The sequence below is a fragment of the Notechis scutatus genome, chromosome 2 (assembly GCF_049901735.1).
Source record: "Notechis scutatus isolate UNSWTSFEM ecotype Mainland chromosome 2, rNotScu1.2, whole genome shotgun sequence".
Taxonomy (NCBI): Eukaryota; Metazoa; Chordata; class Lepidosauria; order Squamata; family Elapidae; genus Notechis; species Notechis scutatus.
Genome location: NC_142010.1, coordinates 148,075,523 through 148,094,920, shown reverse-complemented (window position 1 = coordinate 148,094,920; position 19,398 = coordinate 148,075,523). Strand labels below are relative to the sequence as shown.

The 19,398-nt window shown below is 36.8% G+C and overlaps 2 protein-coding genes and 1 long non-coding RNA gene across 6 annotated transcripts in view; 2 read left to right on the top strand and 1 right to left on the bottom strand.

Moving 5' to 3' along the window:
- PBX4 (PBX homeobox 4) overlaps positions 1 to 1,233 on the top strand; it is a 57,328-nt gene extending 56,095 nt beyond the window's left edge. For all 4 annotated transcript variants that reach the window (XM_026673830.2, XM_026673827.2, XM_026673828.2 and 1 more), the window contains one exon: positions 433 to 1,233. In XM_026673830.2, the coding sequence (XP_026529615.1) occupies positions 433 to 525 (93 nt within the window). In that variant the 3' untranslated portion in view covers positions 526 to 1,233. The remainder of the gene's footprint in view (positions 1 to 432) is intronic.
- LOC148132302 (uncharacterized) lies at positions 464 to 11,396 on the bottom strand. Its single transcript, XR_015747825.1, has 3 exons — positions 11,316 to 11,396; positions 2,124 to 2,372; positions 464 to 537 (listed from the first exon to the last, which is right to left on the bottom strand). It is a non-coding gene; the product is annotated as an uncharacterized LOC148132302 (long non-coding RNA).
- Positions 4,104 to 19,019, top strand: DSN1 (DSN1 component of MIS12 kinetochore complex). Its single transcript, XM_087956562.1, has 11 exons — positions 4,104 to 4,178; positions 5,217 to 5,274; positions 7,115 to 7,474; positions 8,473 to 8,546; positions 8,989 to 9,061; positions 10,067 to 10,154; positions 11,890 to 11,949; positions 14,279 to 14,350; positions 15,204 to 15,351; positions 17,409 to 17,496; positions 18,805 to 19,019. The coding sequence occupies exons 2-11, from the start codon at positions 5,232 to 5,234 to the stop codon at positions 18,900 to 18,902; spliced, it is 1,104 nt and encodes a 367-aa protein (XP_087812688.1). The 5' UTR covers positions 4,104 to 4,178; positions 5,217 to 5,231; the 3' UTR covers positions 18,903 to 19,019.
- The last annotated feature ends 379 nt before the right edge of the window (positions 19,020 to 19,398 follow it).

Sequence of the window (19,398 nt, the reverse complement as noted above, 5' to 3'; positions counted from 1 at the left end):
TTAGATTGGCTCCTATCCCAAAGTCTGCATTTGGGAACAGAAATATATGTGGGAGTATATTTTTCCATCCTGTACTCTGAATTCTTTGAATTGTTTGAGAAAATCAACAGGCAGTAAAGCTTTAACTATTTAGACAAATTAGCTGGAGAAATTGGGCAAGAAGAAAGGAGTCCCGTTTGGGAGAAAAAGAAGCCATGAAACAAATGCAGCAGAAGCAGCATTCGCTCAATATTTTACCTTCTGTGTCCCAGAAAGTGAATTGTGTGTGAAGATGTTTACTATGAGACTAATCATAATGGAACAAAGTCTATGTCTTGCACATGGCATAATGCTCTCCTTTTGTGATTTGGGAAATCGTAATCAGAGTGATTTAAGAGGCAAGTAGTAGCATCTTGTGGACTTAACAACAAAATGCCTTTATTCCCTCTTCAGGCTAATGGCAGCTGGCAGGACGCTACTACCCCTTCATCAATCACTTCACCTACTGGAGATCCAGGAAGCATTAATTCAGATGCATCTAATTAAATGTTTTAGGACCTGTTGAGGAGAGGAAAGAGGTCATTAGTGTATCTTGTCAATGTTGCTCTTTTTTTGCCAATACTTTTGATTCTACAACTTGACACACACACAGCTAATTACCTCAGACAAAATAAAAATAAAAAAAGAAAACCAATGGAAGATTGTGATTATATATGGACACCTCTCTACCTCTCAGCATGATGTGCTTGAGTTCTTCTTACTTCTGCCCTTTGGGTTCTAAAGGAACTGGCTTCATTTACCAAAACAAATTGTTTTTTAAAAAAAACGAATTACCACTTTTATGCTTAAGAGTTGACTCCATTTTTCCAGTTTTAAAAAAATGCAACTGATTTTAATTTCTATGTGTTTTTACTATAAAAATTCTGTTTTAGATGCTAGTTACTAACAAATAGCTCCTCTTGTATTGTAATTGTATGCGTTATCTGTATTGTAATTTTCTAGAGGAAGACTCTATCTTTGAACTCATTAACCAGAACAGGCTATTGCTTTACCAAAATAATTATTGGACTTTGCTCTTTGAATAGAAACTTCATCTTCTGTCACTCTCATGTAGCTCTAATTTAATGTCTTAGAGTATACACAGACTTGTCTGTGAATAGATTTTTGTACATCTAGGAAAATGTTAGTAGCAAAGTCATCACTTTCAGTTTAAATTTATCAAAGAATAAACTTCCAAAGTCTTTTTTTCCTTTCTGCCTTTTTCCAAGTTTTCCTTCATGTTTGATGGATGGTATTTACCAGTAGAGTGGGGTAAAAATAAGAGATTGGTTCACGCTGCAGTCTTTTCTATGCCTACTCGGAGATATCCCATCTATGTAATTGGAGACCCTTTGTTTGGCCCACTAGCTCTTTGGAATATGCAACTACCGGCTTCCCGTAGTCATGTTAACTGAAGCTTTTGAGAATTAATATAACTAAAGTTGATGAAATTTCTTGCCAGGGTTACTACTACCACATATGAATGCACTGTTCATTTGTTAAAAAATTGATTCAAATGTTAGCTGTTGTTCGGTATCCAACCATATATTTTGCTTTTTTGGAGTTAAGCATTATGAGAAAGCTCTATCAGTACCAATCAATAGATGGGCCAGAACTTAAAATGTATCCAACAGTTCTCCCCTGCAATTGCATAATCAATATTTTGCACTTAAAATAGTTTTGAAGAGCATGCTTATTAACATGATCCATTGCTAAACATCAATAAGATGAAATAGGCTGGTTTTCCTCAATCAGATATTCAGAATGTTGGGGACTATAACCTGAACCTTCTGGAGGCTGCGTAGATGAAGTAGCTGCTATAAATAAAAACTCTGCCTAACAGTTGTGTTTGAAGGAGTAGAAGGGGGGGGAGAATTATACTTGTGAGTTTCCTTTATGTTTTGTATTTCTTTTAAACTAAATATTTCGTTCCAATAAGAAAGAGACAGTCATTTTAAAAATCTGAAACTATGCTCTGGGTATCAACCGCTGCAGAAAAGTCTGGCAGAGCAAACTTTGGATTTGGCTTATGTACTCATTTAGAATTCAAGTCTTCCTTGAGTTCAAAGGTATTGTGACAGTTGGTAACACTTGTATATACTTACTGTGTTCAACTTCTTTGCTTAGAAATGATGGGTAGCAGGATCACATCTGTTTTGGTTATGCCTTTTAACTATATGGATATTCATTAGCATGTTCCCAGATGATCTAGTTAGGACTATTTGGGGTAGGGACTATTTTGTTTGATTGAAGTGGATAAACTACATAGCTTTCCAGGTCCTCCAGTGATGCTTGATCATCAAAAGCAATTTTCAATTTCTCTGGCATGAGATCTTTTGGGCACAAAGCTGTTCCTGAATTGAAAAACAAAAACTGAAAACAGAAAAATCCTTGTTTTGGCTGTTTCCTGAGATTGATTCAAATAATGTGTTAATTTCCCATAGTCATCTCAATTTCTCTTTTCATATTCTGGCTATTCTGACATTTGCCAAAGGAATTGGGGACATTCAAATACTGAGTTCAGGGAGACTATAAAGGCACTGTTAAGCTAAATTATTCTTTTTTGAATAAGTGATAAAAAGTGTCTGGAGAGTCTCAGTCATCCAGGTCATTATTTTCCCAAAGGTGCTTTTTCAAGAGGCAACTGGACTTTTTTGTTTTTCTTTGAAGATGTTTCGCTTCTCTTCCAAGAAACTTCTTCAGGCTGAAGAAGCTTCTTGGATGAGAACTGAAATGTCTTCAAAGAAAAACAAGAAAGTCCAGTTGCCTCTTGAAAAAGTAACTTTGGGACAAGTCGTAAAACGATAAAACATATTTTCTTTTAACATTGTGAAATGAATTCAAAGTTCATTGGAACCTTTCCTATCTAGCCCTGCTTTTAAGGAATGCCTGCCATTGCCGAATTCATTTTCCGGTGATCCTGTTTCACTATGAAGTATTGGAGATCATCAATCCTCATCCCCTCTCCAGCAGCTTTAGTAATCAAATTTTGGATGTGACATTGTATTTCTTGGATCTTTATGACCCTTATGACAAGGAAGACCTAAGAAATTAAATGCACATTTCAGAAATCTACAATTAACGTGTTGTAATTTAACAGTATTTTCATTTTGAAAATGAAAATGCGAGATACTGTAATACAGAAGTTTCATTGTTGAGAATGTATGACCACCCTGGGATTATCGATATGAAAACATGCAAAGGGACCAATTTCCTGATTTGCTGGAATGATTATGAGAGTTGTCTACAGAAATCTGGAATTTGGCATCAGGCCAGAAGAGGTAATATTTTTTTTATACAATGTCGAAAAATAAAAGGTTTTGTATACAACAGGCTTAGGCAGAAGGGGGGGGTAGCTTAAAGCGGATCTATGCTACCAACTTCGAGCTTCGATGTAAGTATACGAGAAAAACCCTCCCTCATCCTGCAACGGCGCGAGGAGTTGCTTCTGCAGCACAATGTTTAACATGAAAAAGAATACCTTTTAATGAAACATGTATAATGAAACGTGTTTTTTTTTAAAAAACAATCTCCCATTGTTTTTGGCTGAGAGACATAACTTACTCTGTACAAGTGCAGAGATCCTGGATTTCTTCGTTTTTCCTCTCGGAGGTAGAGTGGGCAGAAAATATTTTTCTAGTTAGAATTCTATGATTTCCAAATAAAAGCATTTTTTTCAATCTCATGCTGCGAACACTGCAAAACAATGGGATAAAATAAGTGGAGAGGTGAGTTGTTCAGACTCCTCCAACGTGATGGATTATATGGGCCACTAATAAAGGGGGGGGAAAATGTATTTAGATGTCCCCAAAGTTGTCTTAGTTTCCTCTCTTTTGACATTCTGCTCCTGCAGGTGACATAAACGCGTCCAACAAACCTAAGCCTGATGAGAAGAGGCTAGTAAGTTACACCATCCCTCCCAAACAAGTTCCGGCTCTACGGTCCAGAAGCCAGCGCTCGGAAATGGGGGGGGGGGAGAGAGAAGTACGCATGCGCCCAAGCAGCCTTGGTTAAACAAAAACAAACCCCGCCTGCCTATTGGCGAAGGACGGCCAGGTTGTAAACGCGCATGTGCCGTGGCGGGCTCGTTTGATTTTTTATTCAGGCGAAGACGGTAAAGAGTCGCGGAGTTGGAGGAAGGGGAGCCCCGCTCGGGCTGGGTAAGTGGAAGATGTCTCCTCGCTTTCCAGGTTTCATTTCCGTGTCTTTTTCTTCGGGCTCTCCTGGGCGCTCTGAAATCCGTTGCTTCTTAATGGCTCGACTCCGCTCGAGTGTCGGTTTGTGTGGTCAGGCGGTGATGCCATGGCGCTTCCACCGAGTGCGGCCCTCCCCTTTTGGAGAAGTAAAGCTGTCTAACCGCGGGAAGCTAGTTGGACACCACAGCATTGGGTGGGTGGGTGGGCTTGTTAATCTAAGGTGGTCATTCCGCAGACTGGCCGCCACGTCGCTTGACAGGAAGTCCTCGACTTACAACCGTTCATTTAGTGACCGAAGTTACAAGGCACCGAAAAATGAGTTATGACCATTTTTTCACACAACCATTGCGGCACCCGCATGGTCACGTGATCAAAATTCAGACGCTTGGCCACGGGTTCAGATTTATGACGGTTGCAGGGTCCTGTGATCTTGCGACCTTCTGACCAGCAAAGTCAAGGGGGAAGCCAGATTCCCTTAACAACCGGGTTCCTAACCTAATAGCTGCAGTGATTTGCTTAACAAATGTGGTGAGAAAGGTCGTAAAGTGGGGCAATGTTCACTCAACAAAGGTCTAACAATCCAAATGTTGGGCTCGATTGTGGTTGTAACTTGAGGACTACTGGTATTTATATTTGGTGCTGAAAGTGGAGGGTGGCAGAGAATGATGCTTTTCACTGAAGTGGATTTTTAAGGTTGCTGCATGGCGGGACTATTAATGTCTTTAATGTAAACCTAATGTATCTGTATTGTAATGAGCCTCCCAACCACTACATGCCTAGCAGTCCTCTGGGTATTTGCAGCCCAGGTGTGGTAGCCCTCTTGAGCTCCTTGTAGTCAAATGTTCAATGGATCAGAGGTTCTTGGCCATTCCTACCTTGTATTTCGTGTTTGTTGGTCTTGTGGTTGTTTAAAGCCAGTGGTAAATACAAACAAAACTTTTTTTTAGCTTCAACAGGCTGTTCTGTCTTGTGAGAAATATACATATTTTTTTTTTGTTTCAGATCAATTTTCAAGACATGCAGTCTGCCTCTATATGTGGGAAAAAGGCCGAGACGTTGGGTAAAAGAATTAATATAATTTTTGTTTGAACTTCTGTTACTATATATATTACATAAATAAAATAAAATAAAATAAAATAAAATTTATATTTATATTTATATTTATATATATATATATATATATATATATATATATATATATATATATATATATATATATATATATATATATATGTTTTAAGTTTTGCAGGTATTTATATGTATGGTATTCAGCTTTGTTTGGGTATTTTCCCACGTCATTATAGTTGTGCTTTTAAAGTTGTAGCAACGTTTCGGCAGAATCTCATCTGCCATCATCAGGCTTCTGTATAGTGTTCGTCTGTGAGTCAGACTTTCACAGCTGTTCCTGTTTTAAATTTGGTGCTAGCCTACGCTGTGCCAGAATCGTTTTTTTCTTCGTCCTGATTGGTTGGGAGTCTTGGTCTGTGTTTATTGGTCTTGGAGTTTGCTGTTGATTGGTGTTTCTAATATCTTCTGTCTGTTTTGTGGCTTTTTTTTGTCTTGATTGGCTGGCAACATTGTGTTCCTGTATTGGAGGCTTTTAGTGCAGCTGGGCTCTGAGTAAACGGACGGCTATCATTTATTAGGAAGATAGGTTTCATCTGGGTGCCTGGTTGGGGTGTGTTTGAGCTGGAGGTATCAGGGGGAGTCTGTTTGTGCCCAGGTGTTTGGCTGGCTTGTGGTGTGGAGATTTTTTTGTTTGAGAGTGCAGGTTTCCAGATAATTGACAGTCTGGTGGAGTCATCTCTTCTATTCATGCTTTCAGGTCTTTTTTCAATCTCTGTGGCTTCTCTGATAATTCTGTAGCTGGGGTTTTCTATAGTGGCTAGGGTTTTGGTGCCATTGAAGTTGGTGCTGTGACCTGTGGCTTTCATGTGTTAGACTAATGAGGAAGTGTGTTCCAGCTTTTTACTGCATTTTTGTGTTCATCCAGGCGGGTACTTATTCTTCTATTGGTCTGTCCAATGTATGTGGCAGGGCATGATGCACAGGTTCATATATGCCTTGGTTTTCCAGGTCAATTTTATCTTTGGGGTTTCTTAGGATGGCTGCTATTTTTCTGTCTGTTTTGAAGGCAGTCTTGATGTGATGCCTGTGTAGTATCTTACTGATTTTGTCTGTAGTACCTCTTATGTAGGGCAGGACAGCTGTTCCATAGGTCTGTTCATCTTCTAGGTCTCCATTATGTCTCAGTGTGTTTTTGTGGATCAGGCCAGTGATTTTGCTTTTGTGGAAGCCGTTAGCTGTCAGTACTTTAGTCAGGGTGCATAGTTCAGTCTTTATGTGTGTCTTGTCTGCCAGGCATTTGGTTCTGGCAATTAGTGTTTTGGCCACGGAGTTTATCTGTGCTGGGTGGTGGTGGGATTGGGCGTTGAGGTAGCAGTTGGTGTGTGTTTTCTTCTGGTATATGGTGTGTCCTAGTGTGCCATCTGTTTTTTTGTAGATTAGTACATCTAGGAATGGCAGTTTGTTTGTTTCCATTTCCGTGGTGAATTTGATTTTTGGGTGTGTGCTGTTTAGGTGTGTTAGGAAATTGTTTAGGTTTTCTTTTCTATGGGGCCAAATAACAAACTTTACAACTTTAAAAGCACAACTATAATGACGTGGGAAAATACCCGAACAAAGCTGAATACCATACACACACATACACACACACACACACACACATATCTCCTATTCCTGTGTCAGAGTCTTTTCCCTCTGCTTTACAACCTGTTTCCATGCATTTTAAATTCAAACAATTGAAACAATTCAGTTGCATGCTGAATTTCTTTCCATTTTGCTTTGAAATATTTTTGTTTTGACCTGAAGCATGTTTTTTCTACTTTCCTTCTTTGCAGAAAATGCGTATAACCAAGAGATAGTGGCTGCTGAATGCTTTGTCAAACCAGATAATGTTGCTAGTTGTAGCAATGCGATCCCACTTGAAATGACAACCAGTCATTCAGAGATGTTGGCCGAGACTAGCAAACAAAAATGCCATCCAGAATATAATCTGAAGAATGAGTGTTCCCATGGGCTTGAAAAAGCATCCTCACAGAGTATTGATCCTGAAACACACCGTGCTTCAACTTCATTTAATGTATCCTTTGCACAGCTCCCTACCCCAAAAGTTCCACGTCGCTCCATGAATCGCTACAGTCTGAAACTAGGTGTTAATCGCCGGAAGTCATTGCCACCTTTTCACGTCAATATTTTGGGTATGTTTCCTTGATGCAAACAACAATTAAGGATAAACTTGGTAGGAGGAAGGCAACATGAGTTGAGTTCTGGAAGAAGCTATGTGAACTATTCCAAGACAGATGGTACCCTTAAATTTGCTTCCAGCTGAACTATCCAACTGGTTTGTTGCATAACAATACTGGGGTTAGCTTTTTTTTTAAAATAGACTTTCTGCCTTCCTCAGGGCAACAACCCTCAACATTAGATTGGAAGAACTGAAAGTTTTAGTCCACTATTTGTGTATTGAAGGTTTGGGCTTTTTTAGCAGAATGTATGTCTTAGTCTAAGGATTGTGCACTTAGATTACCAAGACATGAGACACATTTTCAAAACTTAGTTTTACCCATTTTGAATGGCTCTGTGTTGCAGAGAAAATGTTGTGGTGTTATATTACAGGCCACTGGTTGCCTGTTTCTGATCTAAAACAATGTTTACCTGTCCTTAAATAATTGCACTATGATTTTCAAAAAATGCTCTTTACAAATTCCAAGTAAATGAAGTAGTAATGAATTACTACTAGTGAAGTTGTGAAAAATTTGGGGGCATAAAATGCTTTAGTTCAATTTATTATTTATCTATTTAATTTATTATTTTCCAACTTGGTCTTCTCTAAAGATGGTGAAAGATCAACTCTCATCCAGCACTAAGTTAGAGGAAGGCTCTGTTTTGTAATAATGCTTACCTGTTCAAAAATAAGTATCACTCTCTTTAGTAAGATTTGCTTCAAGGTATGCTTGTGGATTATAAAAATGCAAATTGTCTAAAAATATTAGGCATAGTGTTCAATTGTTAAAATACAGTAATTTGAGAAACATATTATTTCCCAAATTGAAATAATACCAAAAATGGGAGATATTAAAAGCACAACAATCCTAATTAACATATTACCCAATTCTGCAAAAAATAAAATAAAATGTGGAATAAAATTGTCTGGCTAATTCACTGTAGTTTAAATGATATTTTGCTAAACTTTCAGAACTGAGTAAGGCAATCAGCCTGGATTTGCCAGAAGCTGAGAGAATGGCAGCACTCCTTCTTTCTAGTTTCCAGGTAAAGTTCAAGTTAAATCTTAATGGGGTTGCCACTGTGGAAAAGTGGTGGCTACACAGAGTTTTTCTTTGTTGAGGGTAGATACAATGGTGATGGTAGCATGATGAACGCAGCAAGGAGGAGACCTTCAAGCTACATATTGTAAGAATGCACAAGCCGCTATCTAAATTAGGCTCTTATCAGAATCAGTTCTGATTAGCAATGAAGTTCTCATTATAGAAAGTGCTAATTTTATTGATCTGATTATTGAGAACTAGTTGATTTATACAATAAGTGCACTTCTGATTACTGGAGCCTGATTGGGGTTTTGGTCACAGTATATATAAATGGATAAAAATTCTGTTATTTTTAGTAGCATTGTTGAAAAGTTAAATTTTAGCATGAAGTCTGTGAACATTTAAAAATCAAATAATTCAAATTTAAATCTTTTCTTTCCTGTTAGTACTCTGCACAAAAGCTTGAGCAGTCTCTAAGGCCCATCAAAGGCTTTGATTTTGAAACTTTTCAGCAGAATGGTAAGTTTCATGTATGGTTTACCTCAAGAGAGAAAAGGTTATGTCTCACCTGAAGTAAACCTGGGAATCAATTTGGTCAAGACCATTGACCTTAAAACAAGTATTCTGAGAAGCTGATTCTCAGCAACCTGAAAACCAGTCCAAATTATTTCAGACAGATAATTTTGATGGAAATCTGCCATATTTCATTCTTAAATATGTTAACTTGGCTTATGGTCTTCACTGAACATAGCAGTTGATTAAAAAAAAAACACCTCAGATAGCTATCATGCAGGTATTTACAACTAGATGTGGAAATGTGACCAATGGTCTGTCCAATTAATGCAGGACACTAAATAGGCTTATAAAACTATTGTACTGTAGGAGGAGGAGCAGAACCTGAGTAGAGAGTCAAAAGAGGAATCAGTCTAGAGCAGGGGTCCCCAACCTTTTCTATACCCCACACCCGTAGAATGCTTCTAATATATTCTTGCATCCCATATAATTATGCGTATACACTATAATTTTGAAACTTCTAAACCCAAGTTTTTGTACTCCCTGGAAGATCGTCTTGCACCTCTGGTTGGGGACCCCTGGTCTAGAGTCTACATGTCCACAAATGGACTAAGTCCAACCTCTCTTAAATTCTGTTGACCCTTATCGAACACCAAGATGCTGACAGTTGAGTAGATTCCTGTGCATAGGCATGATTAACAGTAAATCAATTTAATTGGAACTCATATGTAGTCGTGATCTTTCACGCCTGACATGTACTTGCTAACTTTGATTCTTCTACGTTATACACTACCTTTGGCATCCCATTATGTTAATTGAAATTTTATTTAGGAATACAACCAATGTTTCATTCTTTCTATGTATTGCAAGAGAAAATCAATGGTGGTAGATAAAAGTTCAGAAAAATTGGTCCTTCAAACTTAGAATACAGAAAGCTAATTTTTCCCCACTTGGTGATCTCTCCTATAACATTTCATCCTATTCACTCTGGTTTTTCATTATCTTTTCCAGTGAGCTCACTTTCAGAAGAGCTGAGGCTCCATACAAAGAAACTGATTTTCAATGGAACGGTGCAGAAATGCTTTGATGACCCCAAATGGTAAAATGACTAATCTTTTTTTTAATGTGTTCCAACTAAAACATGTTCTTATAGTCATGTACCTGACATATAAGGTACCTGGCCTATACTTCTTGAATTCTTGGTGATCTCTGAGTTTGGTTATTTTCCTGCAGACATTTAATTGCTAGTCTATATAACAACAGCGCAAGGGAGACTGGAGTCTGCTGACTGTCTAACAGTTTGCCCTGTCAGTCTTGGTGGGGATGTGGCTTCCTCCTTGATGGTTTCTTGAGTAGGCTATTGTTTCTTCCCTGATTGTTCATGTGGTTCTATTTCCTGCTTATCAGGGGGTTAATTGCAGGAGTAGATATATTCTAGGCTATTTGCTTCCTTCCTGGACTTTTGACTATAGTGTAAATGGTATGTGCAGGTAGTCCTCGACTTTCAACAGTTCATTTAATGACCACTTGAAGTTACAAAGGCACTGAAAAAAGTGACCTATGACCATTTTTCATACTTATGACCATTGTGGCATCCTCATGATCATGTGATTTACATTCAGATGCTTGACAACTGACTCACATTTATGATTTTTGTAGTGTCCCGGAGTCATATGATTCTCTTTTGTGACCTTCCGACAAGCAAAGTCAATGGGGGAACCAGATTCACTTAATAACTGTTATTAATTTAAGAATTGCAGCGATTCACTTAACAAATGTGGTCAAAAAGCCATAAAGTAGGGCAAAACTCAACAAATGTTTCACTTAGCAACATAACCTTTGGGCTCAATTGTGGTCGTAAGTTGAGGATTACCTGTCCATATTTGTTTATTCTGCCAATCTCACTATCTAAAGTCACTCTTCAAAGTGGTAATGCTGCCTCAGGAAAAATCACTATCCCCCAGCAGACAAATCCAAACCATTGTTATGAACAGAACACAATATGTATGGAAAGCCAAAGACCACTGAGGATAAAGAATCCTACAGTCCCATAAATAACAACTCAATATGAACATGGACAACCAAATCAAGAAAATCCTAAACATTTTAAGCAGGAAAGGACAAATCATGAAAATAGAGTTGCAGATGAAAAGTGGTAGACCTGCTGTCCTATACTTCTATGGACATCCAAAATAATGTCCCACATATCACCTGTATTACTATCAGAGTCCTTAACCTACAATGCATCCAAAGAACTCACCAGAAACTCTGACATCTTGCAGATGGGTGGAAATAATCTTATTAATGCTCCACTACAGGGCTTCCACAATATCAAGGACCTAAGAATAAAAGAAGGTGAAATTATGATTTCACTTGATGTCACCTAGATCCAGAAGTACCCCAAAAAACCACTGCAGTGTCACTACACAAACACACATGCAACCTAACAGAACATACTAAGACCCAGAATCATTACATTCATCAGTCTTCGCTTTTCAGTTCAATGGACAAATATATTAAGAAATCATAAGAACATCCATGAATTCAGTACTCAGGATTCTTAGCTAAGATTGCGATGCGATGTCTAGAAGCAGTAACATTCTCACACAAACACTAAAACTTTAGATCTGCTTTTTAAATGACAAAGCTTAGCGAGTTACAATAACCCAACAGTTCACCCCCAAGCTACAGATATTCTCTCTATTGTATGCTGGTTGTGTAAGAATTGCATATTAACATTATAGAAAGAACACAGCAGAATAAATTAGGAACCAATTTGTGGTTTCCTAGAAGTTAATAGTGTCTTAACTCTCTGCATCTTCTACCTATTTTAGTGGTCTGTCAGATCCTGCATTCAATGAATTGGTGACTGCCTTAAAGGACACCATTGTGAGGTAAGATAGACTCAAGACCCAAATGTGTTGTAATAACATGGGCGCTGCAGTGATTAACTCAACTTGATAGTTTTCAATGGAGAATAAATTTGATGAAAGTATCTAGAGCAGGATTTTTTTTGTGTGTAGTAATATTTTATGACAGAAAGTGTCGCCATAAAAAGAGGGGATTCTTTGTCTTCCAGTTACATCACTGCTTCACTGCCATACTTTTGTAACTCTTGGAAGTCAAAGAACAAATTATTACTCCTAGCTAGGAAAAGATTGTCTTTGCCTGGATAGTGAAGTGGTAAATGGTTGATTTATCTTTGTTCTAAAATGAAGGTCTTTTCATTTTGTCATTAACTATTGTTTAGTTTGCTCTAAAGGGAAGCTTGGTGAAAATAATACTGTATTAGAACTAGGCATCTGATAGTAGGCTAAAACATTCTTTCCCATCTGATTCAAATTCTTCTTTCTCTCTCATGGCTAAACATAATTCAGCATTATATCTGAACTAATCACCATGCAAATGAGAATGAACCTTAAGCATATTTGTTCTCATTAGCATATTAGGTTGATGCATGATTAAAGGCTGTAAGTGGCGTGACAATGTGCAATTTGCTCCAGGAACAAGTGCAAACAACCATGGGCTCTTCCTCTTCTTAAGGTATCAGTAATATTATGCCAACATGAGAGAGAATAAAAATGTGTATTTATTTAAAACATGTATACACTGCTTCCTATGAAAAGGAATCCCCAAACAATTTACAATTAAAAATTACATATGAAGTTAAAAGCATTAGGTTAAAGCAATTAACAAAAACAAAGATGTTTTTCAAGAATATAATACAAAATAAAATCTGCAAAATAAACATTAAAATCTTAATAGAGAATGCAAGCAGTAATAAAAGAATTAAAAATCACAGTAGGATTAAAGCATAAATTCTGGGAAAATAACAGTATTTACCTTGTGCCAAAAGAGATGATAAATATGGCCCTGGGTTGAAGCGTATCCTGAGCAGGCCTTTCAAATATTATGTTATGGGTAGGATACAATGGGAAGAGATGATTTTTCAGATTTTAAATTATAAATGGCTTTGTGACTGGAAAGAAACTGGAAGCCAGTGAAGACCATGAAGAACTTGAATATCATATTTATATTGCCTCATTGCAGTCATACCTCTGCCACAGTAGGTTTAACTGAAGTTTCTGAAGTGTATCCAAGGGCAGTTTATAATATAAGATATTGCAGTAATCTAGTGGAGCATTCTAGAGTCCTCTACATATCTATAGAAAGCAGATGACTCAGATGATGTTGGTTTTTGGATCCAGTTAATCATGGAGGTTATTCAGGTTATTCAGGCTTTTAATGAACAAAATGTACTTGTAATTGGAACAATTTCAATGCTGTGCCTTTTTCTCTGAAATCCCATTGTTTATTTGCTCTTCTTTTTCTGTTTTCTTTCTGTGAAGTACTAAGTGATATTAGACCATTGTTTTCTGTATGTATGTTTTCTGTATGTATGTTGATAAAGAATGTTTTATAAAGTAATTACAATACTTGTCTAGCATGGACTAATAAAAGCTTTTGTGCTTTATAAGCATTTTCTATTTATAAATTTAGCCTATTCAATCATTCATTGAGTGTTTTAATGCCTTGATGTCGTTTTCTGTTCCTGCAAGGGAAAGAAGCTTTAAAGAATGCTTTCCTGTTAGTATTTATTTATTAATTTACTAAAATTTTACTTTAAAAAAACCCCATTGGTTAAAGTCTATTATCTCTCTGATAAAACAGAATGAAACTGGAAGCAAGAAGAGGTTATTCGGTTTATAATCTATATATCATGCATCCCAGAACCATGTTCATTAAGAAACTATAAAACTGACTGAACTTTTAAAGATGGAAGAAAATTCCATTTTGATTATAATAACCCCTCCAGCATTTCAGAGTAGTTATGTGTTATATGCGAGATTGTTATAAGATCTTAAGATGGACTTCCTGTATTAAAGTAGGTAATAATTCTCCAGACCTCATGAGCATTGCACAATGTATCATCCAAGCACTTTCATAAATCTGACTCCCAAACTTGTTTAAAACTATGGATTAGCTCTGTCTGTTTCCAACACATGAAAATTGAATTAATTTTATTAGTCTTAGCTGAATGGAACTGATTAATGAACATCCCATGAGAACATGGAAGACAAAGTGTACAGTATTGATGGACCATGTAGTGGTATATACAATTCTCAAGAGGCCTTTCTTTAAGGCTACTTCAAGTTAATGATAGCAAATGACAGCGCTAATGTCTCTGGTGCTGAAGCTAATTATAATCTATATTTTTAACAGGTTTTCAGCAGAGAATCAAGCTTGGGATGAACTACTTCTGTCTTACCAGAAAAAAATGGAAGACATATCCAGGTTAGAATATTGGCTGTCTTTATCATTAGATTATTCTGAAAGCAGGGTTACAAAATCAAAGGCTATAAAATTTGTATCATGTAATGTAATGGACAAAAACAGAAAAAAAAAGTGAGTATGGACAGGCCCACACATTTTACTTGCCACCTCACCCAAATATTGAAACTTTTTTTTTTAATATTTCCAAATAATTCAGAGTTAGCGATTTGAGTGAAGGAGCAGTAAAATATGAACTGGTCAAAAGTTTGTTGATGCTACTGAATGTTGCAGAACAGTTGAACTGAAATGGAAAGGAATAGTTGACATTGCTTTAGTGACTAACTGCTAAGCAATAGTTAACCTTCATCTCACCAGGAAGGGAAGCTGGAAACTTCTAGAAGGGGAAGACAGGAGATTGGGGGCTGTTGAAGTTAAGAAGGCAGATCCAATTTTGAAGGTCGGGAAAGAGTTTAAACTAAGGGGTCAAGATAGAGATATAATTTGGTTAATGCTTGCTCAGAATTTTTCCTTATTTTATTAATTTTATAATTGTTCATTGAGGATTGAAGTCTCTAAGAGCTACACCAAGTTTGCTAACATACAACAAACTTGATAGTAATGTTGTACCAGTAAGGGGATTTGGCCTTTTTATCCTGTGGAGAAGTATTCCTTTCTCATCCCCCAAAAAGGTGAAGGAAGGTGAAGTCAGATATTGTTGGGAACTGATGGTTGGCATCTAGCTGAGAAAAAAAGGAGGACTGGGAACCCAGAATGAATGAATGAGGGTTGGTCCAAAATCTGACAATCACATACCCTGTAATAGTGAATTTACTGGCCATTAAGTACTATTGTGATCTTTTTTTTATCTTTTAAGGCAGCTAGAGTCATGCGAGCTGAAACAAGCACCAGAGGAACCTTGCAGCTACCTTGGGGCATCCCAAGCCCATGTACTTCAAGCCAAGCCAGATTATCAGAAAATACTGGATTGTCAAGCAGAAGTCTTTTATTGCCTAGAGGGAGTGGTGAGTGATGACATCAATTATTGTACCATTGTCTTGTTATTAACTAACAATAATTTTAAAAAGACAGTAAGGAATGCCAAAACAATGGTGCAATAATTAAGTGATGGAAAGAGCCTTGCATTGAAAGCATGCAGTTTTTTCCTGAGAATTTAAAACAATTCTCAGTCCTCTGAGAACTTAAAGCAGCATTTGTACTACATATATACATTATTTTTGTTCTTCTCCATCTCTCCCGAAATAGTAGGCTAGTGATAACACCAAGTTGGAGGACTTGATAATCTAAGTGACCAGGATTCCCAGCAATAGATTCTGTCAAATAAATTGATGGTTGAAATTACATCCAGAAAGTATCCATGTTAGCTTGCCATTCTACATGCTTCTGAAAAACGTAGAAACTGAAAACCTTATAACAGAAGTAGAATGATGATCAAACAGATTGTCGAGGTAGAAAGGCACTTGAACAGTACATGTCAGGGAAGGAGGCAACATTTTTCCTGGGCATGAGGAACAGAGAGTGAGGATGTGGGTCAAGCCATCCAAGTGACAGCATGGCTAGGAGATTTATATAATGATTAAGAATATGTCAGTAAAGAATCTCAAAGCAAATAATGTAGTAGAATTAGAAATTATGTCGGGATTGACTAGGAGAGGCAGTACAAGGCCAAATAATAAACTTGGGAAGCTCCAATTATAAGGTAAACCCAAAATCATCTTTCTAAGAAATAAAAATCCCAAAGCAAATAAAGATGTGTGAGAATAGTTAATTTAGACTTGTGTTATTTGCTTACAAAATAAGAGAAGAGGAAGAATCTAGAATGCCAGTTAAAATGAAAAATAGATATATATATTTATTTCTTTATAGTGAGGGTAAGAAATGAACACAGGATTCTAGATATTTTTTGTAAGCTGAATTAGAGATAGTGTTTTAAGCTTGATATAACAGACAATAAACAGGTGGAGGAACAGGATATTAAAAAGGGTATTGCACAAGGAACAGGGACAGTCAAACAACAGCAACAAAAACCTAGTGAAACATCTTATTTTCTCAGTTTTTAAAAGAACTGCTCTTTTTTTAACTATATATCACGTTCAGTAGTTCTACATTGATTGCTTTGTGCTGTTTCCTTATTTTTTCATTCTGTGCATTTCATAGATATTGTTGATTACTTGAATATTTTAAATAATTGAGAATATCACTTTAAATGAGTTTCTTATTACATGTCTTTTCTGTGCTGGTTAGTTTGGGAAAAAACTATAGGGATGGGAGATTGGCCATTCAGAATCTTGATGTAAAGAATGGCACACAATAAAAGGATAATTTATCCTGCTTTCTGTTCTGATTGGGTGAAGGAGTCAGATGATTGCAAGTGATAATGAGCTTCCAAAATAAAATGATAAATCTTTCAATCAGACCTTGCAGAGCTTAGAATGAAATTCTGGAAAGAAGCTACCAAGAGTCTAAGAAGGAGGGAACTTCTTAAACTTTTTCCATTGTTTAATTGAATTTGGAAGTTCTGCTGAATGATGTACCCCAGTAATATTTAATTTAGGTCAGGGGTGTCAAATGTCGTTACGACGGTGTCATGTGACATCAGGACTTTTTCCCCCTTTGTTAAACTGGGCATAGGCGTGGCCAGCACGTGATGCATCAGGGCCATGGGCCGTGAGTTTGACAGCCTTGGTTTAGAATAATACAGGGAACTGGTCATTTAAATGGTCAGAATAGAATCCAAGTGATAGCTAACCTTTTTGGCACCGAGTGCCCAAAGCGCTCGCCCGCCCCCCCCCTGCACATGCTTCCCACACCCCTGTGCATATGCCCCCCTCGTGCATGCGTGTGCACATGTGCCCCATCCCCATGCATGTGCTCCATCCCCATGCATGCGCAGCAGAGATCAGAAGATCAGCTGGCCAGTGTGAGGTGTGTGCACATGCATGGCAGAGCTGAGCCCACAGAGGGTTCTGCGTGCCACCTGTGGCACGTGCACCATAGGTGTGCCATCACGGGAATAGATCATCTGCTGGATTATCATCTTGTAAATAATGTTACTTTTCAGCTTGATGAAATCAGTCAGATAGTGAAAGTTTGTCAGACCTATGTGGAAGATACTACATTATATCTCCAGAAGCTATCCACACAACTTGGTAAGTCATGGAGTGGCTATTATTTTTGTGTAACTGAAACAAATTCTGATTGTTCAAGAGAGGTTAATTTGTTGTATGTAGCATACACATTCGGTCTACGTGTAAGTCTAATTTCAGGTAACCAACATTGAGTTTCTGTTGTTCTCCCACCCTACCAATTTATTTCAAGCTGTTTTTCAGCTCTATTGTTATGAGGTTTTAGGTTTTTAAATGTCCCTATCACCAAGCACTGGAAGTTAAATTCTATTTTTTATTTCAATAGTAAGGAAAATATTAAACTCATAGGATGTAATTGTATTAAGTATTGGATTTTTTTAAATCATGACTTGTAGAATGGAAACTGACAACACATGAAACTTACTGTTTTACCCTGAAAAGTTGTTCTGGGTAATTGGGGAACTTTACAGAGCAGTACTGTATAAGACATTGTGACAGTGGTTTGGGCATTAGGAAAATCTCCTTTTCCTACATTGTATTTCTGGTTTCTGTAAAACAGAATTAGTTTTTTTGGTTTGTGATAAGATTACTCTGGATCCAACCTGTAAATACCAGTATTGCTGATATTAATGCAATTCAGAAGTCATATTGATTTTACTCTTCATTAAGAGAAACTGCTGCATTACACATTGGAAAGATATGTTATATTAAACAAATTGTATGAAAAAGGTTAAATATATTTCAAGCTGATTTTACATTAGATATATCATGAGTTGTTTTTCTGGGAAGACATGTGTTTCAATTTAGAGATTGTTTAGCAATTCATGCAACACCAACATGATGTGTTTCTTAGTTTTCTGCTTAAATACATCTTAGAAAACAAAATCACAATTTGAAACTTGTTTGTAGTTTTAACTATCATTTATTATGTCTGAATTCACAATTAACAGGCTGCAAAAATGGCATTTATCTTTCTATAAGTGTGGAAGCTTTATTAAATATTTTTATTATTTAACATCCTTAAAAAAAGAAACCAAAAGAAAACAAATTAAACAATGCCTAATAAAGAATACAAACTGAGAAGAAGAGAAAAATATCTACCTTATATTTTATACTATCAATAGTCTCAGGTTTACCAATAAATTCAATGCTATAATATAATCAGTACATAATATTGTAAAATATCAGAAAATCTCTCCTATAATAGTAAACATTGCTGTATTCTTTGATTAGTAGAAAATGCTGCCTTCTTCAAAACAAACAGGTCACATTTCCAACAACTATCCTTAATATCTGCAATAATTGCCCCCAACAATCTGGGTCCTCATAGCATAAGAATCTGGAATTAATATGATATTCTTTCTATTTCAGCCTCAAGAACTTTCCTGAGATTAGAGAAATCACCAGCCCGAAAACTTCTCAGGCTTCTCCAGACAAAACCATCTGTACTGCCACCTCCAAAAGATTAAAGAAATTTTCATTTTACTAACGGGCATTTCTTCAAGACTGTCTCATATTTCATCTGACTTTCTAAAACTGACTTTGGAAATATCTAGATAGGCCATAGCTGTTAGCAACTTAAATATTGGCTTGGCCGTTGTTACTGAAAAAAGCAAGAAGCTGATCCCTCCAGTATGTATGGTAGTGGGGAAAAAAAGAAGAGAACAGATAGATATAGCAGCTTTTCATTCTGTGTTTGAGCATATTTTTCTCCATGCTACAATGAACATTTGGTGAATAGTGGACAAGCGTATAAAAATCTTGCAGTATTTTTAGCTGCTTTGTCTTGTGTAGTGTCTTCAATATTCTGATGCTATTCAGAAATAAATTTTATACTCCTAGATGTGAAAATCAATTCCCACATAGGCAAATACCAATAAAATTGATTTCCAAGTGGAATGATTAAGTTTTCTGGAATCCCATGCTATGGTATATTCTCTTTCAACCCTGAAACAGGAATTTCGT

What these genes read in the sequence shown, in the direction of transcription:
- DSN1 (XM_087956562.1), top strand. Translation starts at nt 5,232, where the DNA reads ATGCAGTCTGCCTCTATATGTGGGAAAAAGGCCGAGACGTTGG. An exon ending in TCCTTCTTTCTAGTTTCCAG is followed by an intron (nt 8,547 to 8,988) that starts GTAAAGTTCAAG and finishes CTTTCCTGTTAG; the next exon opens with TACTCTGCACAAAAGCTTGA. An exon ending in TTAAAGGACACCATTGTGAG is followed by an intron (nt 11,950 to 14,278) that starts GTAAGATAGACT and finishes TATTTTTAACAG; the next exon opens with GTTTTCAGCAGAGAATCAAG.